The 25,237-nt window shown below is 31.3% G+C and overlaps 13 protein-coding genes and 1 non-coding gene across 14 annotated transcripts, besides 3 other annotated features; 9 read left to right on the top strand and 5 right to left on the bottom strand.

The window, feature by feature from the left end:
- Positions 1–118: 118 nt before the first annotated feature.
- Positions 119–1,466, top strand: TVAGG3_0082890 (TPR-like family; the record flags this gene model as incomplete). Its single annotated transcript, XM_001311178.1, has 1 exon — positions 122–1,270. One exon carries the CDS (start codon positions 122–124, stop codon positions 1,268–1,270), a length of 1,149 nt encoding a protein of 382 aa, XP_001311179.1.
- Positions 1,467–2,727: 1,261 nt separating this feature from the next.
- TVAGG3_0082880 (Chain M Ribosomal Protein L7ae) lies at positions 2,728–3,247 on the bottom strand (the record flags this gene model as incomplete). The annotated part of the gene is made up of 1 exon (XM_001311177.1): positions 2,829–3,203. One exon carries the CDS (start codon positions 3,201–3,203, stop codon positions 2,829–2,831), a length of 375 nt encoding a protein of 124 aa, XP_001311178.1.
- Positions 3,248–4,303: 1,056 nt separating this feature from the next.
- TVAGG3_0082870 (uncharacterized protein) lies at positions 4,304–6,468 on the top strand (the record flags this gene model as incomplete). Its single annotated transcript, XM_001311176.1, has 1 exon — positions 5,032–6,468. One exon carries the CDS (start codon positions 5,032–5,034, stop codon positions 6,466–6,468), a length of 1,437 nt encoding a protein of 478 aa, XP_001311177.1.
- Positions 6,469–7,080: 612 nt separating this feature from the next.
- TVAGG3_0082860 (positive regulation of mesenchymal stem cell differentiation protein family) lies at positions 7,081–7,635 on the bottom strand (the record flags this gene model as incomplete). The annotated part of the gene is made up of 1 exon (XM_001311175.2): positions 7,081–7,635. The coding sequence occupies one exon, from the start codon at positions 7,633–7,635 to the stop codon at positions 7,081–7,083; it is 555 nt and encodes a 184-aa protein (XP_001311176.1).
- A 77-nt stretch (positions 7,636–7,712) lies between these two features.
- TVAGG3_0082850 (HAD-hyrolase-like family) lies at positions 7,713–8,456 on the top strand (the record flags this gene model as incomplete). The annotated part of the gene is made up of 1 exon (XM_001311174.1): positions 7,713–8,456. One exon carries the CDS (start codon positions 7,713–7,715, stop codon positions 8,454–8,456), a length of 744 nt encoding a protein of 247 aa, XP_001311175.1.
- Positions 8,457–8,944: 488 nt separating this feature from the next.
- On the bottom strand, positions 8,945–10,032 carry TVAGG3_0082840 (deoxyribonuclease II protein; the record flags this gene model as incomplete). The annotated part of the gene is made up of 1 exon (XM_001311173.1): positions 8,975–9,988. One exon carries the CDS (start codon positions 9,986–9,988, stop codon positions 8,975–8,977), a length of 1,014 nt encoding a protein of 337 aa, XP_001311174.1.
- Positions 10,033–10,382: 350 nt separating this feature from the next.
- On the bottom strand, positions 10,383–13,087 carry TVAGG3_0082830 (armadillo (ARM) repeat-containing protein family; the record flags this gene model as incomplete). Its single annotated transcript, XM_001311172.1, has 1 exon — positions 10,397–13,087. One exon carries the CDS (start codon positions 13,085–13,087, stop codon positions 10,397–10,399), a length of 2,691 nt encoding a protein of 896 aa, XP_001311173.1.
- Positions 13,088–13,142: 55 nt separating this feature from the next.
- On the top strand, positions 13,143–13,957 carry TVAGG3_0082820 (uncharacterized protein; the record flags this gene model as incomplete). Its single annotated transcript, XM_001311171.1, has 1 exon — positions 13,247–13,912. One exon carries the CDS (start codon positions 13,247–13,249, stop codon positions 13,910–13,912), a length of 666 nt encoding a protein of 221 aa, XP_001311172.1.
- A 627-nt stretch (positions 13,958–14,584) lies between these two features.
- TVAGG3_0082810 (protein folding) lies at positions 14,585–15,692 on the top strand (the record flags this gene model as incomplete). Its single annotated transcript, XM_001311170.1, has 1 exon — positions 14,591–15,526. The coding sequence occupies one exon, from the start codon at positions 14,591–14,593 to the stop codon at positions 15,524–15,526; it is 936 nt and encodes a 311-aa protein (XP_001311171.1).
- Positions 15,693–16,336: 644 nt separating this feature from the next.
- Positions 16,337–18,016, top strand: TVAGG3_0082800 (cellular macromolecule catabolic process; the record flags this gene model as incomplete). The annotated part of the gene is made up of 1 exon (XM_001311169.2): positions 16,361–17,980. The coding sequence occupies one exon, from the start codon at positions 16,361–16,363 to the stop codon at positions 17,978–17,980; it is 1,620 nt and encodes a 539-aa protein (XP_001311170.1).
- A 246-nt stretch (positions 18,017–18,262) lies between these two features.
- TVAGG3_0082790 (uncharacterized protein) lies at positions 18,263–20,213 on the top strand (the record flags this gene model as incomplete). The annotated part of the gene is made up of 1 exon (XM_001311168.1): positions 18,318–20,213. The coding sequence occupies one exon, from the start codon at positions 18,318–18,320 to the stop codon at positions 20,211–20,213; it is 1,896 nt and encodes a 631-aa protein (XP_001311169.1).
- A 357-nt stretch (positions 20,214–20,570) lies between these two features.
- Positions 20,571–21,444, top strand: TVAGG3_0082780 (spectrin binding; the record flags this gene model as incomplete). The annotated part of the gene is made up of 1 exon (XM_001311167.1): positions 20,590–21,285. The coding sequence occupies one exon, from the start codon at positions 20,590–20,592 to the stop codon at positions 21,283–21,285; it is 696 nt and encodes a 231-aa protein (XP_001311168.1).
- Positions 21,445–22,133: 689 nt separating this feature from the next.
- Positions 22,134–22,863, top strand: TVAGG3_0082770 (cardiolipin synthase protein; the record flags this gene model as incomplete). Its single annotated transcript, XM_001311166.2, has 1 exon — positions 22,135–22,719. One exon carries the CDS (start codon positions 22,135–22,137, stop codon positions 22,717–22,719), a length of 585 nt encoding a protein of 194 aa, XP_001311167.1.
- Positions 22,864–22,891: 28 nt separating this feature from the next.
- TVAGG3_0082760 lies at positions 22,892–22,965 on the bottom strand. Its single transcript has one exon. It is a non-coding gene; the product is annotated as a tRNA-Arg (tRNA).
- A 1,027-nt stretch (positions 22,966–23,992) lies between these two features.
- Positions 23,993–24,063: a mobile genetic element.
- Positions 24,064–24,084: 21 nt separating this feature from the next.
- Positions 24,085–24,268: a mobile genetic element.
- Positions 24,269–25,136: 868 nt separating this feature from the next.
- Positions 25,137–25,237: part of a mobile genetic element that runs on past the window's edge.

Raw genomic sequence — 25,237 nt, 5'->3', positions numbered from 1 at the left:
AAAATTCGGTATTCTGATATTTTATTTTGAAATTTTGAAATTAAAGAGGCATGATATGTGAAATATTTGTTTCAATTTGGTAATTATTATTATTTTTTTTTTTGAATTATCAAAATAACGGATGTCTACTGCCCCTCCTACAGCCACACAAGGTCGTAGTCAAACAATGAGAAGTACAGGAAGTTCATCACCTAACAATGATATGAAAAATACCACAAAAAGAACTACACTTACTCAATCAAAACTCGACGATTCAACATTTAGATTATCAAAGCCACCAAAAATTTGTTCGACTATTACACCACAAAGCGAAACGTATGAGAAATACTCTGTTCGCTATTTTAGAGATCATCCTGAAGAAGATGATGATCTTCGCGATCCAAAAGAAAAACTAATGGAAATTGATGGACTTATTACTGATGACGTCGAAGGAGATGAACTTTTTAACTTACTTGTTAAGCAAAAATGCCTCAGAACAATGGTTTATGGTGAATCTTCACAACAAGTTGTTAATAGTCATGTTGCTATCGGAAATTATTATCAAAATACAGAAAGACCAAAGAGTGCAATCCGTCATTTTCAAAATGGTCGCCAAATTGCCAAAAATACAGAAGTTACAAACGAATCAAAAGCAGAATTGCTCGTTGGACTTGCAGAATCTCATTTTGAGCTCAAGGAATCAGGAAAGAAGAATGTATCAGCTGCAGAAGCAGCCCTTTCTGAAGCTAAATCCCTTGATATTGATAAATCTTCATTAAAATTCAGACGAGACTATCTTGCTGCAAAAATTGCTCGTTATAATCATGAAGATACTGCATGCGATCTTTACATTACAGCAGAAAAGACAATGGTCGATGGTTGTTTGGATGATGAAAATCTTGAAACTGCTGAGTTCTATTTAGAAGCTGCACATACAGCATTCGATGCCCAGAATGTTGAGGCAGCTAATAAATTCGCTAAAGAAGCTTCAAAGAGATTTAATTCTTTAGGAAATTCTGAAAAGCAAAATGAAGCTGAATCTCTTATTCAAGTCCAAGAAGAAGAGGAGGAACATAAAGAAGAACAGGCATCTGGCGAAAATAACGATCAATCTCAAGAAAATAACGAAAAAACAGGAGAAGATTCCCAAGAAAAAGAAATTAATCAAGATGAGAAGGATAATAATGCAAAAGGCGAAGAGGAGCAGGAAGAGGAGCAAAAACGTGAGGAAAGACCTTCATCTTTGGCAATTGGCAGCGTTATCAAAGATCGTGTTGATGATGAAATGTAAATGTTGATTTAAAATTATGTTGTAATGTATAAACATTAAATCTATTTGTATTATTATATTTCTATCAAACTTTTAGTGAAAGATATTTCTATGAAAAAACTCTTATCAGCCAATCACTAAAGTTTATTGTCATATAATCAAAAAATGTCCAATTTTGCAATATTGGGCACATAATGAAGAATTAAATAAAGGATTATTCTGTATATTCTGAAAATTACAAAGAAGCATTCACATTCTGTGTTATTTATATCTGTACTTCAATCATTTGATTCATTTTTATTGATGAAAAAATCTGATATTTTGCCCAAACCAGAACTAACGCATTTTCAACGGAGAAGAGATGGAAAAGAAGGAGATTCGCTTGGTGAATTGATTAAATATATTGATCAATGCTCAAAGTGGAAAGGTACTTCTTGTGTAATTGGATATTTAGACGCTGACGAAAATTCTATCATATCATATAAAGTTAAAGGGCCAAGATGCTTCATACAAAGTATCCAAACGCCAGATAATAGATTTTTCTTTAGTTTTCTAGAATCACAATCATTAATATACGCAAACAGACTCATAATACTATCAAAAGATTCTAATGGAAATGTATGTGTTGTTAGTCCGCATAGATTTTTGAATTACATATTTTCCAAAAATATATCATTTGATTCATGCAAAAAATATAATATTTTCTCTAGAATTGGCGCATCAAAAGCAAAAATTTTGCCTAAAGAAAACGAAGATAAGCAAGATGTTGCCGAAATAAAAGAGAAAAAAGGATTTAGATTATTAATGGAAAAATTTAGAAATGAAAAGAAAATCAGAAGCAGTTATCCGCAAAAAATATTTCCTCAGTTTGAACATGTTAAATTCCCAGCAGGTCATGGACTTCCTGACAATGGTTTTATTTCAATCAAATCAGAGTCAAAATATGAGAATCCAGAAATGTCAACAATAGTTCCAATATCTTTGAAGTATCTTGTTCAGATCAATGTTGATCCAGGACTTAATAATATTAAGTAATATTATACTAATAAGATTTGTTTTTGTATATTAGTAAGATATCGAATGTATATGTTATACTTTTTAGGTTGAATTTCCTAGTAATAAGTTGATTTAATTCAAATAGAAATGATTCCATGATTTTTTACTAATTTCATACTATTATTGATATATTTTTTGTCTTTATTAGAATTATTTCGCATCCCTCATACTAAATGTTTGTTATTTATTGTTTTAAGAAATATTTTTAATTTGATTTCAAAAAAATTCAAAATTAAAACAATAACACTCATAAATATATGCAAAACATAACCATGATAATTAATATTCGAATAATTATACACTCTAAAAATATATTTTCAAATTATTATCAAAATTAGCTAACAAAAATTACGAAGGGAATATAAATATATTCTCTCGGTAACTTATGTAAGCTAGGTATTAGTATATTTGAAATCAAAAGCTCAGATGAAATAATATGAAATATATAAGTAAAAAAAGTAAAAAAAAATAAGTACTCAAGGGTTCTCGAGCACGTGAATGCGTTAAAACAATATGGTCATCTTTAAGCTTGCTCTTCCACAGCAGGATCGAATGCCTTACGGAATTCGTCTAATTCCTGAGTATCAACAGAGCCGTATCTGATGATCGCACATGCACCGCAATTCATTTGACGACGAACTGAACCATCCGCCTTGAAATGGGTGAGACCGAGAGCCCTACCGAGAAGTTCCTTCTTCTCGACAGCCTGGAGCTTAACATTGTGCTTCTTGCAGAGACCGGCAACGAGGTTCTTGTAGTCTTTGTTTTCACAATCATCGGCTAAGAGGACAAGGCGAGCTTTGCCCTTGAGAATAGCCTTGATTGTGCATCTGATGCCTTTGGCAACATTGCCAGAAAGGTTGATCTGATGAAGACCGTGTTCAATGACTGTTTCCATTATGTGAAATGCCCGGCCAAACCGATTTATGATGTCACTTTTCAATTCAATGACCATTTTGAATAATATCATTATTTAGCTTAGGGTTGTTAAAAATATCAAAAATTAGCGTTTTGAAGACACCATGGTGTCTTATAATTTTCCCTTCCTTATTGGCGTGTAGAAATAAATGCGCCAATAGATTGAAGAAGAAGAATTGTTTTTCTCTTAATGAACTTTAATCCTTTTGATATAAGAATATTAAAAACATTAATATAATTTCGATTTCGGAAATTAAATTTCCAAATTTTTTGTCGATTTCGGAAATAACAGGATCCCGCATCCAACACGCAACAACAAAACACAAAACACACTTTTTGGTTCTTTCATCGTTTTAATCGTAATTTATGTAATACATGATTTGGATAAGTTTTACAAAAATAGAACCTATATTATATTCTTTTCAAAGATTCTTGCAAATCATCAAAAATAATTGTATTTTAAAAAACGATCAAATTATCCTTTCATTATTTTAAACTTAAATTAGTTTTTATGATTGACTAAATCAATCATATTTATTCATCATTAAATAAACAAAAAAAATATTTGAGAGTTATTTCAAAAAAAACACATTGAATTTATTAATTTGTCTCAATTTCAGTATTATAAATTTTTATAATTTCAATATTTTGAAATACACTTTTTAATATTTCAATATTTATGATATTTCAATGTATTAAGTGGTCTCAAATTGAGCTTCTCAAATATAAGTTGGCCTATTCAAATAATAAAATTAAATAATATTTAAAATAATAAATAAAAGTGATTGAGGTCATAGCAAAACGGCTGTTTCAGTCATTAATTCTTAAAAATAAAAAGGGTAAAAACTAAATACAATGGGTAAAATTCAATAGTGTCTGTGCTATCGTTCAATTTGAAGGTGTCTTTTGAAACCGCAAGACACATTGAATTTTTGAATAGTGTATTATGGTTTGACAGACACCAATGAAAAAAATAAAATGATATTTATTTTAAATATATAAGATCCTTATATAAAATATAAATATTTTATCGTTTTATTTTCTTGTTTTCGAAATGTTTTTTATTGAAAAATCAATAAAACTAACTCCAAAATAAAATTTTTGATTTAAAGACACTATGATGGCACCAGGCAAATCTTCCAAGACACCTATCGTCGGGAATCTAACAACTCTAATTTAGCTTATGTTGTTTGAATTTCAAAATATCATTTTCATAATTCAAAAAAAATATTTTAGAAATTTAATTTTTTTTACATCTTTTTTAATATTTTTATGAAATTGGCTAAAATTTTTACAATTTTAAATAATGCACATAATTTCAAATTTGCTGCTCTATTCATTCATCCCATTAAATGATGAATTTATATCAAAATGACTATCTTCTAAATATTCAATTACTTCAAAACAACTTGCAATATATTGTAATGAGAGTCCATGCCAGAGAGAAAACAAATTCTAAGATATTACGCGAAAAAGAAGTAATCAATTTAAATTTCGAATCAATCAAAAGAAAAGTAATAGAACCATTATGGTGTAGCATTTTTATGCGCAATAAAACATATTCATCAATGTAAGTCACAATTTCAACTCATAGATAGGAATGATTTTTCTCAATTTTCATTATCCAGCACGATTGCATTAGGACTTCCAAAGATTGAAAAAAACATGTACCAAGTTACCACAGGGGCTTGGACAAACCACGCCACTTCTTGCCGTAATGAGTAACTTCATATTAAATGCGTTAGTAAGGTAGATAATTAAAGCTTATGGAACTTTTTTTTACTCTTTTAATTTTTTTCTTTCAAAAAATGGATGAAGTTCGGCAAACTTTACTTTCAGAAGATCAGTTTGCATTAAGTTCCGGCATCATTGGGAAGTATCTATCCGATCCATTAGTTATTACACAGATTTCAACAAAAAATTCATCCATTAGCAATTTGACAGAATACCAAATTACATCTATATTACCAAGAAGCAACAGTTATAAGGGTGTATTAACAAAATCCGGCTCTGTTGAAGTAATGAAATCTTCAATTGATTTATCCAGGTTTTTGATCCCAACACTTTCACTTAGTTTTATTCAGAAGACTAAGCATGAAGAATCAGAATCAGAAAAGCGTCTTACAAAATCACGTCAAAATGATTTTGTCGGTCGAGGAAAAACAAGTTACCGATTACGACCTCAGCATTTATTTCTCGAAGAAAGTATTGTTGGAAATACAGTGTTTAATCGAACCCACTACTTGTTAATGTTTGGTGCCCTTGGCTCAATGACAGTCCCATCAGATGATGAAGATGGAACAGAAGAATACGTGGCACAAGGCACTAGATTTAATCCTTGCGGTAACAAACTTGATTCTTTAGCAGATGAAGACAATTGCACTGACTATGATTTAGTTACAATGGCTAAGTACCCAGGAACTTACTCTTCGTCACAACAACAGATTGTAATAAACTTTAGATTGAAATTCTTACATAGTCTTCGTGAAACAATTCGTCAATTTACGGAAATTCCACTCAAATTTGATTTTGATTTTCATCTTTCACCAGAAAAATTCGAATTTCACCCATTCGATTACTCAGATTTTAACTTAGTTATTTCAATACTAACAAATTTAAGTCGAAATTCAACTTCTTTTCGCGATTTTGAACAGACATCTCGTTTATTTATTACTTTTTTAGATTTTATTAAGTTAGGAATTACATATCCAAACGCAAAAGTTCATTTTGTGTGTGGAGAAACGCTTTTAATATATATTTATATTTTACATCTTTTTATTGTTAATTTATCTTATGGAATGCGCCTTAGCCCATATTCATTATTTGATTTACTATCAAGATTGCAGATTTATGGCTTTAATTCTTTGTTTTCTGAGATAGAAGCCGAATCAACTATTCTTTCGAAGCAGTTAGACATTGGAGGACTCTATTGTTTGGATCTGAAAGAGTTTCAGTCGCTGTCTGTTGCTGCTTCTATTAATAATTTTAGAGGTTTACTTACAATTGCAAATGATTGTTTAATGAATGGCCATGACACAGCCGCCGACATTGCAGTAGCAACTTCTCTCTGTGGAAGCCTTTATTCAATTAGAATTTCGGTTTTACAACCCCATTCAATTTTAATTAATTTTTCGAGCTTTCACAGAAAAGCTAAATATAAATCAGTATTCCCACTGTGGAATATGCATGATAATGCAAATAAGTATGCATCAGATACTAATGAAATTATCTTCCTTCCATGGTAATTTTATTATTATTTTTTTTGTTATTTGTTTGTATTTTATATGTAATAAAGTTGTTGTTTATTGTTTTTAGACCAAGTCAATCCGCACCAAATAATTAGGTATTATTTTTGCTTATAAATGAGTGAGCAAATATCGATATTTGCTTCAGCTGTGAATGGCATTTCATTCTTGGTGACTAAGAATGAAGTGCTCAAATTAAAGATATGTTCAACTGATTCCTATGACTTCAAGTGAAAAAACTTTTCATAGATGACTATATAATAATCGTATACTTCCAAATATCTGCTATTAGTATTGATTATATTACTCTATCTGATTCATATGGTAAGAATATATAGATCAGATGAAGTAATTATCTCGAATAATTAATATCACCTATATATTTTGCGAAACTTCTATGAGGAATTATTAATTGAAGAGTGCTTGTTATGCTTCTAAATATCACAGTCAACAATTCATACTCTAAAAGTGAGAAACCTTATTTGATTTTTAAAAAAAGAGGTTAAAACGATTCTATACTGTTTAAAATAAACAAAATATTAGACAAATATAAACATACTTAATTAGAAATATAAATTTGAAATAAAAATTATTTGGACTGTACGAATGGAGTTATAAAGGTGGGAGCTGCTGCTGATTGGCTTGAAAATTATCAAGCTGGAAGTTCTGTTGGATCTGCTCGGTTGCTTGATTTGCAGTTGGAAGAACTTGACTCGAAAGATAGAGCATATAAGCCTTCACATCTTCTACGGACATAGCAAGTAATGTTTTAACATCTAAAACATTTGTTATTTGTTTAAACTCGGGGCGTAATTTCATTTTATTCATGAGTTGCTTAGCTTTTGCTTTTTCATATCGATAATCAGGGTTTTCTTCTTTAAATAATTTCTGTTGCTCTGCAGCAAGAGCTTTGTAGTATAATTTTTCAGTATCCGCTAAATTTTTCCATTGTTCAGCAAGAACTTGAGAAACATCAACATTCTTTAAATCAGGATTTTCGCCGCGAGCAGCTTGCCTTTTATCTCGACAGAAAAGGAGAAATGCGTTAGGAGGTCTTTTAATTTTTAGTTTTTCTGCTTGGGGAAGATTAGACATTGCGGGATTCTCTAGGTTTAGCTCTCCGTAATTTGGCATTCCTTGAATACTTATTGGTGTTAAATCATCCATTTCCAGTAAAAAAAAATTCTGAAAAAATTTTATAAACTCTCAAATGGTTAAAAAGTGACTAAATTTACACCAAAAAAATGGAAGGAAAAATCCTTGTCACATTTGACATTGATGGAACATTAATGCTTGCAGGAAATCATGGCCAAGATCATAGAGATTCCATGAAGCATGCTTTAAATGTATTATACGGCATCAATCTTTGTCCAAGCGAATTTCTCAAAACACACTTCGCTGGATATTCGGATTACAAGATTGTTACTGAGTGTATCATGAAGGCCGCTAACGAAAAAGAAGTTACACCTGAAGAAGTTTACAAATTTTATGACATTGCAACAGAAAAATTCAAAGAAATTCATACAGGAAATACAATTGTTTATCCAGGCGTATATAAGGCTTTAGAGAACCTTAGCAAGCATGACAATGTTATTATTGGTCTCTGCACAGGTAATATTCCAGGAATCGGATGGACAAAGCTTGAAAAGACAAATATGGCACAATATTTCGACCGCAGACTTGGTGGATTAGGTTCACATCCTAATCGTGCAGATATTTTACAATCAGTTATTGATAAAGCCAAAGAATTATATGGAAAGATCGATAGAGTTGTTCATGTTGGAGATGCGATGCAAGATGTCCAAGCAGCTCTTGATGTAGGTGCTTTAGCAGTTGCTGTTGACACAGGATCCCAAAAAGATAAAGTTTTCAAGCAACCATCTTTTGTTTTGGAGAACTTAGAAGTCGGAATGAATGACTTCATGAGTATTGTTCTTACAGGAAAAACTGTAAGTGGTGCTGATCATATCGATCAAAAATTCAAATAAAAATAAAACTTCTTTCTCTATCTACTAGATTACTATTTGAAGCATTCTAAATTCTCTCATTTCTAAAGAGACTTTAATCATTTATATAGAAAATATTTTTTAGAATTTAAAATCTAACCCAGTGATAAAGAATTCGCTGTTATTTTGTATTATTTTGTTCGTATTGTATCTTGATTCCTTTAAAGTCATGACTTATTATTCAAGTAAAGCTATCATAATGCTAATTCGTCATTCAATTTCGAATATTGAAGTAAACAGATTAACTCTCAATATAACATGACAATTGGCAGTAAATATCTATATAAAAACTATGCTGATCCTGCTATTAAAACTGAAATAACATATTTAGCTGACAAATTGAATGCGTAATACTTAAAATAACAAATACATAAGCAATAAAAGCTGAAACCTTCTTAATCTAAATCTTAGAAAACAAAAAATGAAGATATTACATTAATAAATAGGAAAACTTTACAAAAAAACTTTGTCATTATTGATCAAAATAATACAAAATGACTTTATGGGCATTGCTCAATTTCTGAAGCACTCTTTCTCATTAATGTAGCAAAATTTGCGTCTTTCATGCACCATGTGCCGCCGCCACGTTCAAGTTGCTTATCCTGGCGATTTATACCACCAATACATACGTAATCCCCTGCAACAGCCCATTTTGAGTGATCATTCATTCTTGACCATGAAACATCACCCAGACTTACTGTTAATATGTTATTTGCCTTGTATGCACCTGTACAGTTAGATGTCATCGTTCCGGTACCTCTTGCCCATGTTTCAGAAATAACATTTGTAGAAAAGGTCGGGGCAATCAAATCGTGGTATAAATCAAGTCCCCAGAATCTGCATTTAGAGAAAAGTTTAAAGGAACGTGTCTTCAATTGAATATCTGTAACTTTTGTTTTGACTTCCTTTTCAATCCATTCGCCATCGATAACTTTGCGAAGGTTAGGCATTTTGAGATCTGTAAATGAAGGTGCATTGTAAGAAACGACATATCCACGCTCAATCAACATTCCATAGGCCCAATCATTGATTTGTTCATGAGTCAATGATGTGCATAGCATTGACTGTCCGAAATTTGTTCCTGTATCAGGGTATGAATACTCAGTTGTTACTTGAGGGTCATTTGGATACCTTGGAACAGAATGCTCAAGATAAAGTCCGTTATCTTTGTCGTATATTAGAACTCCTTTCTTATGAGCATATGTGTCAGATGGATTTGTAATTCTGTGAGGAGGTTGATCAGAAATTAGCATATAACCAATTTCAGAATCTTTAGAATACATTGGTGAAAGCGTATAGTAAAGGGGATTACCATTTTTAGAACCTACATCTGATGTAGCCTCAGCTAGGCTTGTCGATGGGTCTGTGTAGAAAAACGCCATTCCAGTTGCATGATTTGGATTTTTATCTTTAATTGGTGGCAATTTGAACATGGCAAACCAGTCAACACCAAAATTTCTGTTATTCTTGCATTGCAGAGAACATAACGATGTGGAAAGTAAAGAAAAAAGCATTAAAAATTTTAAATGAATCATCCATTGAAAATGAAGAATTTTAAAATCAAGCAGCCATTTAATGTACTTTATATTGTTGTGATTAATTTTTCTGATTCATAAAATTTTTGTCACTTTTATGTATTGATTTTTTTGAATGAGTAATTGAATTTGTAATAACACTTAAAAAGTATATAAAAATTATATGAAATAAGGACTATTTAAAAAACAATGAAACAAGAGCGGAATTCAAAAACAAATTAAAGGCATTTGATCGATTGTTAATATTAAGGAGATTTCCTACAATCATCTGCAAATACTGATTAATTGTGATATGCTGGACAAATAAAAAGGTCAAATCTCGGTAAACTTAAAAATATATTTCTAGAAAGGTTATCTATTTATAAAATAAAACAATAAATACAATCTCTAAAGCGAAGTTATGAAGTGCCTTGTATCCTCAGACAATTTCCTCAGATTTGCATCATCTGAATTGTCTGCAAAGTCAAGAATCTGAATGAAGCTTCTCTTATTTAAGAATACATTTGCTTTCCTACCAACATATCTTCCAATTGCCCTTAATAAGTTTACGCAGCCAAACATCACGTTATTACTTGTAATACCATTATTAAACAAATATAAAATGAATGTTCCCATATCATTGTAATTATTTTTAGCAAAATCTGGCTTAAGTTTTGCTAATTTGACAATTAATATATTAAATATTGCCAAAATTAGGGTTCCAACTGTTTCAAACTTTTCAGGATCATTTACAGGTATATATTCACCAATTTTATGGATGATTAGTATAATTTTCTCCAGTACATCATCTTTTGGAAATGAAAAATACTTCGAAATTTGTTGTAAAGCGAATAAGACACCAATCATTACATCAGGACTATAATTCTCTGCCTGAACGATATTTTCTAGTTTCTCTAAAAACATTAAACAATCATCAGATAAACAAGGATTAGACAAAGAAATATATTTTCCAATTAATCTTAACATGACAATTTTCAACTTATTGTCATTATTATCTCTTACAACTTCAAAACATTCCAAAAGCCTATTGTAATGACTTGAGCTCACTTTGTTCTTATCAATCAAGAAAGAAATTGCTGCAACAGTGTCTGACCACAATTCTAAATCATATTCAGTGAAACATGACATCAAACAAGAGAAAATCTCTTCTGCATGATCACTTAATATGTCCTTTAACTTGGAACATAGTGATGCAAGCAATATAACATAACATGTCTTCGTAAAAATAGTTGGTTTTTGTGTTTCATCTTCTCCTGTCACTTTTTTCACACAAATTTGAGTGAAATTCAACAATTTTGTACAATTTTCTTCTGTTTCATTCATCATAACTATGACATTTGCCAATACCTTGAAAGGTTCAATTAAATAATATCTTTCATCAGTGCCTGTCATTGCTAAATCACAAGTAATTTGGTATGTTTCTTCAAAAACATTGTCAAAAAGTTCGTTATTTGATTCCATCAAAATTTCGAGTATCTCTTTTAATATATCTGTGCATCGAACGCGTATCAAATATTCTTCTCCACAATGAGCTTTTAATATCTCGAAAACTGACAGGAAATCATCATCATTCTGAATTTTCTGAGTCTTCAGAATTCTCCAAATTGAATACAAACTTGTTTCTTGAATTCTTTTGTTTCCTTTCATTGCCATTTCTTTTATTTCTCCGTTGACAGCCATGTCGATAAGCCATCTATCAGTATTCTCCATAAGAGGACCGAATGTCAGTGCAGAAATGCTGTTTAGATATACCAAAACGTTGTCAATTTGTTTCGTTTTGATGATTTCTTCCAAAATTGGATAAATTTGGACTTTACAGCATTTCACGAGAGAATTTAGAGCATTTGTTGCAAAGTATGATGGCTCTTGGTCATCAATATCTTCTATGTTTTCATTGTCACAGTCAAAAGGAACCATTAAATGCAAAATTCGTGGTAATAATTCTTCGCAAATTTCTTGAATAAAAAAGTGACAATTTTCTGGATTTTGTTTCAGTATTTTCCATTCAAAATCACTAATGTTTTGGAGAAAGAATAGAACAGGTATTTTTCGTTCATGTATATTTTCTAATTGGACTCTATCAAGGAGCCATTTGTCATCTTTTGTGATTTCTTCAGAATTTGCTTTCTTTTGTCTTAAAGTTTCTTCTATTCTTACTATTTTTTCATTGTAAATCTGATTTTCATGCTCATGGTCTTCTTCCGTACAATTTAATGAAATCAAAAGAAATTCTGAAATTTTGCTCCATGAATTGACATCTTTATGATAGTAAATTGTAAATATATTGTATATGAGATGCAAAATTTGAGTAACTTTCCCTTTTTCTTCAATATCATTCATTATAAATAGGATTATATTAAATGAACAATCTAAAATGTGGTCAATAAACTGCTGGTTGTATAATATTTGGGGATAATGCTCGGTAATAAGATCGAGATATTGAAATATTTGCATTTTTGTTGTAATTTGAAGTTTTTCATCAGTTAAACTATCAAATCCTCTTTCAATTAGGAAAGGAATGATCTGTGGAGGATCCAATTCCATAGTATTTTCAAGAAATGATTGCTCTAATAGCTGACAAAACAAGTTATAGATTCCAATTACATAATATTCAGGGGTATCTGTTGGAGTAAGAAGTTCTATGAATCTAGTTTCGAGTGATCCAAAGTTTGTTGTCTCTAATTTACAAATATAAGCGAGGGAAAAAGCAGAAAGATTTCGTAATCCTTCATCTTGAGAAATAAGCGCAGAAAATAAAGCATTTTTGGTTGTATCTCGTAGATTAAGCTGTGATGCCGTATCTGAAAACCATTCATCTTCTATTTCTGCATTAGTCCGAGTTGAATTTTCAGTGAAAAATGATTTAATAGTAGTTGCCATGAATAAATTTATGTCTTGAGAGTTTGCTTCTATATCATTTAAGATGGTTGAACATAAATTTGTGAATTGAATTTTATAATTATTTGATAAATCGATTAGATATTGATTGGCTGCTGCAGATAGTTCTTGATTTCCGCTTATAAAGTTATGAACCTGCTTAATTAGTGATTCGGCATTGAACTTTTCATCAAAACTCATAATAACGAATTTATTTATAAACGATTCCGTCTCCTTCTGAATATTTGAGATAAATTAAAAACCATCTAGGAAATTATAAAAATATTATGCGATACTATTTTCCTGACATTATATTTCTTTCTAAAACATGAAAAGTGACAGTAGTCACATTTCAAAAAAATGGAGACTATATTAAAAGATCCACAACAAGTCAAAGAGATTATGGAGGAAATACATAAAATGAGGCGAGAAAATGCAGATACTTGGTATAATGTACAAGTCGAACTACTTAAAGAAGTTACAAAAAAGCATGAAGCAATTCTTAAACAAGAAATTGACCAATCACTTTCTGATTATAAAGAAAACCAAATGATAGATTTAATGAGTCAATTTGATAGTTTAGAAAGCAACAATAAACGCGATTTAGAAGCTTATCTCCAGGCCAACCCTCAAAGACAAGAATTATATGAGCAAATTTCTCAAAAAGCTAAAGCATATAAAGGCAAGAAGAAAATACCTCCTCAAAGAGTTCAGCCGCCAAAATGCACGTTTGAAGACGAAGTTCCAAACTTATTGGCAATATTGGCAGAAAATGGAGTTAACCTGAATGACCTCGTTGTTTTTGCTGATAATGCATTCTTATTTAAAGGAAAAATTTATGACCAAGGCTCAGAAATCTATTTGCAAACAAGACAAAGAGATAACCCAATCAAAGCTATTTTGCATGATATTACGGAGTTCGAAATTACATTAGAGTTCGTGGATAAGGGCCTTTTGACCATTGCAACAAAAGAAATTCTCAATGGGTCGGTAGAAATCCTTAATGATGTAAATAACAAAAAATGAGAACTAAATTATTATACAGTAATTCAATAAAACATTATGTTTATAACTTATATAAAATCTCAATTTTTTTTAGTAAATCCTAGAGATATTAATGATTGACATTAGTTAAATGCTTCTTACTACATATACCATAGTGGCTGTAGTTTCTGCAGTGATTTTCATAACTTTATTGGGAGTTCAAAGTGATTCTATTAAGGAATTAATGATTTTGAGCCTTAAATGGTATATTACAATACATATTATCGATTGGCAATTTACAAATGTATGTTGTCCAAAAAAGTCAATGCTCGATTCAAAATTAGTTTTGAAAAGAAATATCATTGATTAAACACATCATATATTGTATTTGTTAAGTATTATTTAGCAACTAAATATATTGTGGATTTTCAAATTGCAAATATTGCAATTTCATTAACACAAATCTTTGTAATTGACTTGTCATGAATATGATAAGCGTGCATACTTGTTATTTGAGCATATCCATAGCTATTTCCACCAATGTGATACCTCTCATATCTAATTGATATATAATGCGTGATATGCAGAGACTATAGTTACTATCATTGAGAGTAAATGATTGTTATAGTTTTAGACAATTTACAAGAGAAATAAAGGAGATATGCATCAGAAAATTCTTCAAAAATTCACAAAAGTGACAAGAAATCTTCAATATAAAAAATGTTAAGTTTTCTTTCCTATTTTGCTCTGTCTGCAGTAACTAGGAATGGAAAACGTGATTTCTATGATATTTTGCATCTCAAACACGATGCAACTACCAATGAAATTTACCTTTCTTATAAAGAATTATCACAGAAATATCACCCAGATAAAAATAAAGGAAATGAAGAAATATCCGTCTTATATACAAACGTAAATGATGCATATGCAACTCTGAAAGATCCGCTTAAACGCAGAATTTATGATTTATATGGTGAACAAGGTGTTCACATATATGAGAGTCCAAAGAAAGAATTAGACATTAATGGAAATCCTATTACAGAAGAAAATGATCTGCAAGCAGCTGTAAAACGTGTTGGAAAAACCATTCGATTACAATTTCCTGTAGATTTAATCGATTTTTACAAAGGACGCGAATATTCTATTAAGTTAACGCGTAGAGGAATGTGCAGATGTCCAACTGAGGGATTTTTCTGCGAAAAATGTCGTGGACGTCCAACAACACGCGAAAACACAACACTTAGACTCTTTGTTGAAAGAGGAGCTAAAGAAGGCACAATAGTTACCTATAAGAACCAAGGAGATACTTCAGAAGAAAACGCGCCAGGTAATATCGAAATTATGATCACTAGCAAGAAGCATCCATTATTTAGACGTGATGGCTACGATCTTCATATGAATGTTAACGTCACACTTAAAGAAGCACTCCTTGGCTTCACAAGAGAATTCGACCATATTGACGGATCCAAACTTATTGTTGAATCCAAAGATCTACTAAGATGCGGCGAAGACTTCAGAATTCCAAAGCGTGGACTCCCTGTTCATAATGATAATTTTGAATACGGTGATGTTGTTGTTCACACAAGAATTTTGTGGCCAACAAATCTTTCTGATGCACAGAAAGAAGAATTGGCTGCTGCATTGAAACCAAACTAATAATATTCTTTAAAATTTTTGTAAATATGTTAACAAAAATTTTTTTATTAATTTTTAGATTTATTTAAATCTACTGTAGATTACCAACTATCCTTATTGGTAGCGAAATGTTGATTAATACCACAAGAGCAAAAATTGAACGGATGAGCATGAAAAATATATTTTCGCCTCATATTATATAAATTTAGAATTTTTTAATGAAATGTCTTTTTAACAAAGCTCAAAAACTTTCCAGATATTCTTCATAGGACATGCAGTGAAAATGATGTTCTCGTGATTTGAATACATACATATGGGTAAACACGGGATCACATATGTGATTCAATTGCTCATATTGATGTCTGGAATCAACCTCACCATTGAGCCAATACATTGAATTTGACACTCCAGTGTCAAAAAAAAGCTCATTTTAGATGGGGTGATACCCATAACTACCAGATTTGCCATTTTTGAGGAGAAATAGCCGTTTTTTAGCTAGCGGATTTTTTAGCAACAAACGGAGGACATTAAAAGCACATACATTATGAAAATTTTTCACAAATCATCTTTGAAAGCATATTAAATATTCATACTTGAGTCGCAGCTTGTCAAACGATCGTTTTTTTCATAATATGAATATAGAATCAATTTTATAATAGCAAAATTACTATAAATGTCAGACGACTTTAAATCACACTAAATTGAATGGTGGGAAAAAAAATTGAATGGTGGAAAAAAATTGATAACGAAAAAAGGTATGTAATAGTACGTTAGTAAATATGATTGAGCATAACATATTTTTTATTCAATTTTTTTCACTATTCTATAGAATTTACATTTTAGTTTTTATAATTCATGGAACCTGACTGGAAACTAATTGGTGAAAACATCACCAACTATATTGATAATGAAACATTCTTATCAGCAAGGAAACCGCCAGATATTTGCAACATTCTTGATAATGCAAAATTAAGTCCACACGAATTCATAACTTTATTTACAAACTTATCAAAATATCATGGCAAGTCAGATATGCTGGTGATGCTCGGTCATGCGCGTAAATCAGAATTAGCAACTCAGGCAGAAGTTGATAAAATCTCGTCAACTATCTCATCAATTCTGGGAATAAATATTCTTGATAAAGTATTTTCATTTACTCAAAATAAAACTCGACAGCAAAATTCAAATTCTCAAATCCAAGATGAGGATAAATTCATAAATATTTATGTTAATTCTTTCATAGGAGTATATTGTCCATTTGAAAATATTAATTTGAATACTACAATCAAGGATTTTAAATTAAAACTCCAAAAAGAATCAGGGATCCCAGCAAATAAGCAGCTTTTATATTTGGGAAATTTCTTATTGCCAAATAGCGGCACTTTAGAAAAATATCTCAGTCCTATAAAGAAAGATAATGTGGGTGCACGCCTTTGTCTTCATGATGGAATAGCGATTTCATTTAATAAAATTCAGGTTCCTATTGATATTGATGATTTTAATATCACAGTAGAGAAATTAAAAGAAAAGTTTTACAGTAAAACGGGATGGCCAATAAAATATCAAACAATGACTTATAATGGAATCATTATGGATGATAATCGAACATTAAACTATTACAAAATTCAAAGAGGTTCAGTAAATGAAGTTAGAATTCAGTATGATATATCTGATCTTAAGGGCGGCCAATGCATTTATATACGTCTGATAACTGTCAAAACTCTAGTACTTTATGCTGATATTTGGAACTCGACAGTCTTTGATCTTAAATTGCTGATTTGTGATAGTGAAGGTATCTTCCCACGAGATCAAGACCTATATTATGGTGGGGAACGACATTTAGAAGATAATTTCAAATTAATTGATTATGATATCCAAAGAGATTCTACTATTTATCTTTCCCGAGTAATGCGTGGTGGAAAACCAGTGATATATTTGTATCCAAAGGAAGAAATCGATGCAAAGGTAAGTATCAAAATCAATAATGGTGAATTTTCATTTGTTTATCCTTCATTTGACGAAGAGAACACTTGGAATGTAAAAGCACTTCCGTCAGGAGAGATTATCCACAGAGGAAAGAAGCTGAGATATCTCTTCTGGGAAACGCTCTTTTATCCTATTCTCAATATGGATAAAGGATTCATTATCAAAGGCGAAGAGAGTGTCTCTTTCTTCGAGGATAAGCTTAATTCTATGAACTTAAACGACACAGAAATATGCGATTTCATCACATATTGGTGTCCGAAGCTTTGCGGTTATAAATACATCAAAGTATGCTTCCAGTTCGAAAACTTCGACGAAATGTGTCCAATGAACGTCGAACCGAAACCAGATAACATTAACAGAGTCTTCTTTGCAGCTCTTCCTTTAGAAAATACGTGTGACATCGAACCCCAAGAACTTCCAGCATTCAAACGTGATGGTTTCACAGTAATCGAATGGGGTGGAACTATTGTTACATCTGAAAAGTACTAATACTTTCTTTTTTTTTCTTATATGCAGTGAATAAATTCACACAATTTTAATATAAATATAATTTATATTTAATATCTTCATACCAATACGTAAATTTATATTAAATATTAAGAAGGAAATAAGCACTGCTATATGGAGATTCCTTTTTTTTGCTTGATGATTGCTTCTCCATGTATTCAAATCCAAAATATTTTTTGACACGTAAATTTTGTCAAAAATAGCGAAATTTTTGGATGTCAATCTTTATTTTTATATATTTAGCATAAAGACAATCATTCTTGATTTCTAAATGTCAAATCTAAAATTTTTGAATTATCCGTTATTTCAGCTGGAAAAAATGGATGAAGTTTTTGATATTCATGAACAAGATCGAAGCGAGATCAAGCAAGAAGAAATTTCAGCTGAAGTTAAACAGATAAATCTCGCGAATAATAAATTTCGAACTTTTCCACCCGATGTTTTTAATCATTGTTATAAATTAACTTCATTAATTCTCAACCACAACGAAATATCCAATTTGGAGTTCTTATCATGCTTTAAAGCTTTACTCGAATTAGATTTTAGGAATAATCAAATCGAAGTTGATGATATTTTGGCAATAAAACACATTTATATTCTATTCCTAAGAAGTTCAAACAACGGATTTAATGAAAAGCTAAGAGTTCACCCATTATCTTTTGTTGTTTTATTACCACGTGTCTGGATATTTGATGGAACTTTCATCACAGACTATATTCGCAATAATGCTGCAAAATTCCGTAATACTCTTGCATTCAGTGAGACTGTACTTAATGCGAGACGTACAAAACAAATAGAAAGCGCGACAATGACATCTGCACAACTTGTTAACAACTTTCTTGCAGGAAGTAAGTGTAATTTTGGAGAACCTGGCCTTTTCATTACACCTCAGGGCTCTCAGGTTCAACAATTAACAGATCATCCTCAAATTAAAAGAATTCAATATTTAGCTAAAAATTATCCAATCGAATTGCAAATCGGTACATTCAAAGACTATTTCTCGCTCGTTTTGGGCATTTTATCTAAACAATGGATGAATTTACCAATATCTTACATTCCAAGGTTAGTTGCTCGTCAATATTGGGGTGCTGTTAATCAGACAATTACACAATTAGAAGAATGGCAATACTGGGTTTTACTTTTAAAGATATCAGAAAATATCAAACCAGAAACAGTAGTAGAAAAGGAATTATGGGCTGCAATGAGACTTAAAGATTATCTACAGACAGGAAAATCGCCTAAAATTGGTTCAATACCAAGAATGATCATATCATCCTTTTTATTCCGTTGTTTGGACTCAGACGAAAGTATTAAGAACGATGATGTTACTATATACGAGGTCTACAGAAGCCATTGCGGCTTCACATCCCTTGATGAAAGCCTTGATATTATTCATCAGGAAATTTTGACAACAATTCAAACGGAAGCACGTCAAATCCCTCAAAAAGGTGAAACAATAGCAGTTACGCATCCTTTGAAGAACAAATGGGTCAATGCAAAGGTTAATGGAAGTTATGGCGGCAGAGTTGAAGTTTCTCTACCAGAATGTATATTTTTAATGCCAATTTCCGCATTGTTTTGGGATGGCCGAGGTGTTTGGAGGGAAGCAAAGAGCAGATCCGTTAAATTGCCTTCAAAATCTCAAAATCCGACCATGAATTTCACAAGTGCTAATGGAACTGGCAGTGCTTTTATCACTGAAAGTATTACCCGAGGTTCTGAGCCTCAGAAACAGGCAAAAACGCTTCCTCCGCTTGATCATCACATTCCATCATCAATTGTCAAACCTCCGAAGATGAGAGTTGCTCCATCAGATTCTTCACCTGATTTACTGCAGACTCTCTTCAAAACTGGCCAAAAATCTCCAACAAAAGCTGCATCATCTTTGAATACCATCGCAAAGACACCAAAAGTGGCCCAATTCAGAGGAATTCCACAGCCAAGAATCGCAGCAAGATCACACATTACGAGAGCAGCTCCAAAAAGGAAAACTGATAAAATGGTCACTGATGTCGTGAATATCGTGAATGGCGGGTACGGAAGTAATGGCCAAAACCTTCGTAAGTTCCATGTTAAGATGACAAACCAAGTAACAAATAGAAGTGACTACGTTTGGATAAATGAAGACGAAATTCCAACTGAAGACGTTGTCAAACTGCTTGATATATATGCAGATCATATCAAATCTAAGATGCTTATAATTGAAGGACATTAATTCATATTTTTTGTTGTTTTGTTTTTATTATTAGATTAAATTGTTTTGTATTTATATTTTAATTATCAATTTCCTTTAGAAATCTGTACTAGAACTTAATCAACCGATTTACATCATCCAAAAACTATAATTTGCTTAATTCCATTCTACAATTTAAGGATGTTTTCAATATGGTAATTGAATATCATCATACGAGAATAAGCTTCATTTACCACATAGCGAAAGAATCCAAAATAACTCGATTTTAAATTTTTCCCAGAATAATTTTAAAATACGTAATGTACTAAGGCGTTATAAACCAAAGAAAACAAGAAAGAATCAGATTTTTCTGATTTTTTTGTAAAGTAACCACTTTTCAAAAAAATCAAATCAGTCAATGAATCTGAATTACGAATATATTGCTGCTCATATCAGTGATTATATTCAAAATGAAAACTTTTTTGATACATTCGATATCAGTGACATCAAAGCAATCATGAAATATTCACGTTTGACAGCAGATCAGTACGTTAGTCTTCTTCAACAGTCTTCATCAAGTCTCACCTCCAAAGATATATATATCAGTACACGAAAGGCGAATGTTACTATCCAAAATTTTGAAGATGTCGTTTCAATTCTTAAGATCGTCAAAAAGTACATGAAATTCAATGTATTTGATGGAATCATTGATTTTATCAACGAAAACAACAAACAATTGCTTGATTCTACAAAAGAAATCAAAAAACTTCAAACAGAAATAAAAGCATTACAAAATCAAATACAAAATGCTTCCAAAGAAACTACAACAACTCAAATTAATGAATCACATAACTCTTCTAAAGAATTTTTAGACAAACTCTCATTCCTTAAGGAAACCAATGATTTTTATAGTGTTTACAAATTCTTTGAAGAGCTTTCATCTGAAGGCAATCGCGAAATGATTTCAAAGGCTTGTGAAGAAGGACTTTGGAAGAAGACATATTATAATGAAAATAATGTACTTCATTTGGCAAGTGAAAGAGGAAATCTTAATCTTGTCAAATCACTTATTGAATGTGGCTGTGATAAAGAAGCAAATGACCTATATGGATAGACTCCACTATTTTATGCATCATTTAAAGGTCATCTTGAAGTTGTTAAATATCTTATCTCTGTTGGAGCTGATAAAGAAGCAAAGGATAATTATGGAATACCTGCACTCTCTTGTGCTAATTCTAATGTAAGAGATTTTCTAAAATCTATTGGAGCCAAGTAATAAAATTAATTCTAATTCAATCGTATAATTAATTATAATAAATTATCAATATTGTTAATATCTCATGTATTTTATTTTGACGATTTTAATTAACAAAAACAATTCAACAATCACTAACATTGACATGCATTTTCTTAAGTATTCTCTATTAAGCGAAATTAGTCTCATGTTTCAAATTTGAATCCCAATTTATCTACGAAAACTGTACAAGCAACTCAAAGAATGATAGAATTTAATGATACTTGCCGAGCCGAAGTTCACAAAGAATATTACACAGATAAGATTCAGGCTAAATAGATTGTATTGTTTTATCAATCTATGCTGTTTAGAAAATATTTAAATCACTATTGTCTAAATAAAATATTCTTTTAAACTAGTTTTGGGAACATGTATGCTTGAAACCTCAGCATTGATCGGTTCTGAGAACATTTTTATGCACCATATTTCATATATAGATTCCCTAATTGCACCTCTAGTGATATATAAAGTCGCCCGATGAGAATGGTTTAAGGCCCAAAATCATTTGAATTTAGGAAATTTTTCTGAAAACTAATTGAATTTCTCGGTCAATCCGATTAAAAAAAACCGAGATTTTTACGAAATCAATTTACTCTATTATAAGAATTAAATTTTCCATCGGTACAATATTAGAAATTGTAAAAGTGACAAAATTTTCCAAATTAATAAATGGTTAATATCGCAAACGCGATTACCCTTTCAAGAATTCCAATGCTTTTTATGATTGTTGGTTTTCTTTACTCTAAGAAACCATATTCAGCTACAATTGCAACCATTATCTTCTTCTTTGGAGCTTGGACAGATTGGCTCGACGGATACTTAGCCAGAAAGCTTCACATTTGCTCCTCCTTAGGTGCCTTTGTTGATGCAGTTACAGACAAGATATTTATGATCGGTATCTTCATTACAATGCTCCTATTAAACATTGTTCCACACTGGACATTGTTTTTAATCATTTTGATTCTTCTCCGTGAATTCCTTATCACAGCATTAAGAGCTGTAGCTGCAACACGCTCTGTTGTAATTGCTGCAGAAAAGGCTGGAAAGATTAAGACAGTTATCCAAATGGTTTCTTCAATTACTCTCCTTGTTTGGTTCACATTCATCAAGGACTACCCAGATTTCCTTTCCACGCAAATAACTGATGGACTTCACATTTTTGGAATTATCCTCTTCGCTATTGCTACTTTCATGACTGCATTCTCTGGTGTTAAATACATCATTGATTATCGTGCAGTTCTTGTTGACCTATAAACTTCTGTTGTTTACTTTCAGATATATATATATATTTTTTTTTTCTTTGTTGATCGATTGTTATATGATTGTTGCTATTTCTGTGAGAATTATTTATCATGAGATAAATATCTTGTACTAAAAAACTAATCTGTTGAAAAAAAATTAAAGAATTCTTGATTTAGAAAAAAAACGCGCCGTCCAGGACTTGAACTTGGACTCTACTGCTCCGTAGGCAGTCGCCTTATCCAATTGGGCCAACGGCGCTTTTCATTGTATTTTATTTAATCTTATACAATTTAGAAATTAAATTAGACGGATTTGAAGGCAAGCATATTAAAAGTAGCAATTCAAAATTATCCTATTAATATATTTCAACATTCATTGTTACATTGTATAAAGTTTCTTCGGGAAGTTATAATAGAAAAGCTGCAAAATTTCCATTGGTTTCGAATACTAATTTTGGTGCTCCTGGCCCATTTGCCGAAGAATGAATCGAAAATGTTATGACATCTTATTTCATGCTTTTGAAATTTTCAATAATGGTTAATTTCGTTACATTCTTAAGGGTGCACCCGTATGTACGTTTATTTGAGAGGAGGAGGATTACCCTCTCAATTTTGAGGGATTCGTTAGTTTATTTTCTCGATGAATATGCAATAAAATTTGATTTTTACCTTATCAATATACTTCATATAATATACACATGTTCATGTAAAAACTTTTTTCCAAAATCCTCAGGAATTAAGGGATTTTTAAATTTTAAGAATTTTTTTCGAATTTTTTCGAAAAAAAAATATTTTCAGAACAGCCTTAACTATAGATACAAGGTGATGTGAATTTTGCATCCCTGGGATGGACGATACACCCAAAGTGTCACCTTTTTTGGGATAACAAAAATTTATATATATGAGAGTTCTGCAAATCATATGCACAATATCTATTCTGCCTGACTTCTTGTATATAGGAGTCAGGCTGAATAGATATTGTGCATGTGGCAATATAAGTATTTCCGAGATTGCCATCGTGCGCTATAGTACACTACTTCTCCTTGGTCCTAGCTCGGTTCCAAGGATATCGGTGTTCAAGGATTTGGCAAGGTCCTTCTGAAGTCTCTCATTCGATGAGAGATTTCGGAAGAACCTTGCCTTAGAGTATTCCAACTCTTGTTCTCTTGTCCCTGAATAGTCAGAAAAGCTATTTGACTACTTAAGGCAGAGATTATCCGAGGTCCCTCATTTGATGAGAGGCCTCGGATAATCTCTGCCTTAAAGTTGTACACTTGTAGTCCATCAGAATGTAAGTATACACGGATAGGACAGCTTTCTTCTGAAGTCTTAGATTTGATGAGAAGCCTCAGAAGAAAACTGTCCTATTTTATAATAGGAGGAGTTTCAGAAGCTCCAGAGCTCCCTTTCGTAAGGAATAGGAGCTTTGGAGCTCCTGGTTCGTAGATGGGCTTCGCATCTTTCATCAAAAGAGGCCCAAATGGTAAATATCCTCTGCTGATGAGCTTCAGGAGCTCCAAGGCTCCCTCTCGTAACGATTAGGAGCTTTGTAGCTCCTGAAGGTAAGGTAGGATTGCTCTGATCTCTAATCAGTAGATGCCATGCCTTATTATGGACTCTACTGACAAGAGATCAAGAGCTCCAAGGACTCCCTTTTTAGCTAGTGGCATTCTCACCATTTAGTAGGATCGCTGATCCTACTAATGAAGTGATCACTTAATATACGTTTTGAATAAATTGAATTTTTTTACAAAAATTTAGTATTTTTTATAAACATCACATATATATTATAAATACGTAAATATATTCTTTAATTCAAAAAATTCAATTCGGTTTCGGGCTGGGTATCCCAGCCCCAAGTATTCAATTTTATTCAATTTTTTTAGAATTTTGGGTTGGGGTGCCCAGACCAAAACAAACTTTATATTTTGATGGGTAGATGCGTATGTGTACATCATTATTGCGTTATATATTATATTTTTAATGAAAAAAAATCTGATTCAAAAAAAATTATCACTAATTAGTTGATAATATAAAGAAAAAATATATAAATTGTATGTTTTGAGAGTATTTATCCACATTCACTCATATGAATTTCATTAAATAGTGTCTTTTTACTCCAAAATTTATTTTGAATTATTGAAATCAAAGAAAAAAAACTAGAAAAATTTCTCGAAATTTTTATTTTTAAAAAAATTTTGGATTTTATATTAAAAACTGACACTGGGAGGACGATAGGGCTGGGATTAGAGATACCCCGCTCATTTGGGAAAAATACGGATCTATACCTTAACGGCTAAGATTTAGGAACAATGTTAAGTATCAAAAAGAAAGGAGGTCTGATATAGACAACATATATCGTTGAAGGTTGAAAAAATCTCTAATATTTGAGCCCAAAATTTCAAATTTTAATTTTTTGAAAAACGAGGACACCCGTATGTACGTTTATTTGAGAGGAGGATTATATTTTTGAAAGGGTGAAACATTATGAATATGTTAATTATATAATAATATGTATTATTATAAAAAAG

Source organism: Trichomonas vaginalis, chromosome IV (assembly GCF_026262505.1).
Source record: "Trichomonas vaginalis G3 chromosome IV, whole genome shotgun sequence".
NCBI classification, from domain to species: domain Eukaryota; phylum Parabasalia; order Trichomonadida; family Trichomonadidae; genus Trichomonas; species Trichomonas vaginalis.
Note: the sequence above shows the minus strand (reverse complement) of the source record. Positions and strands in the feature narration are given on the sequence as shown.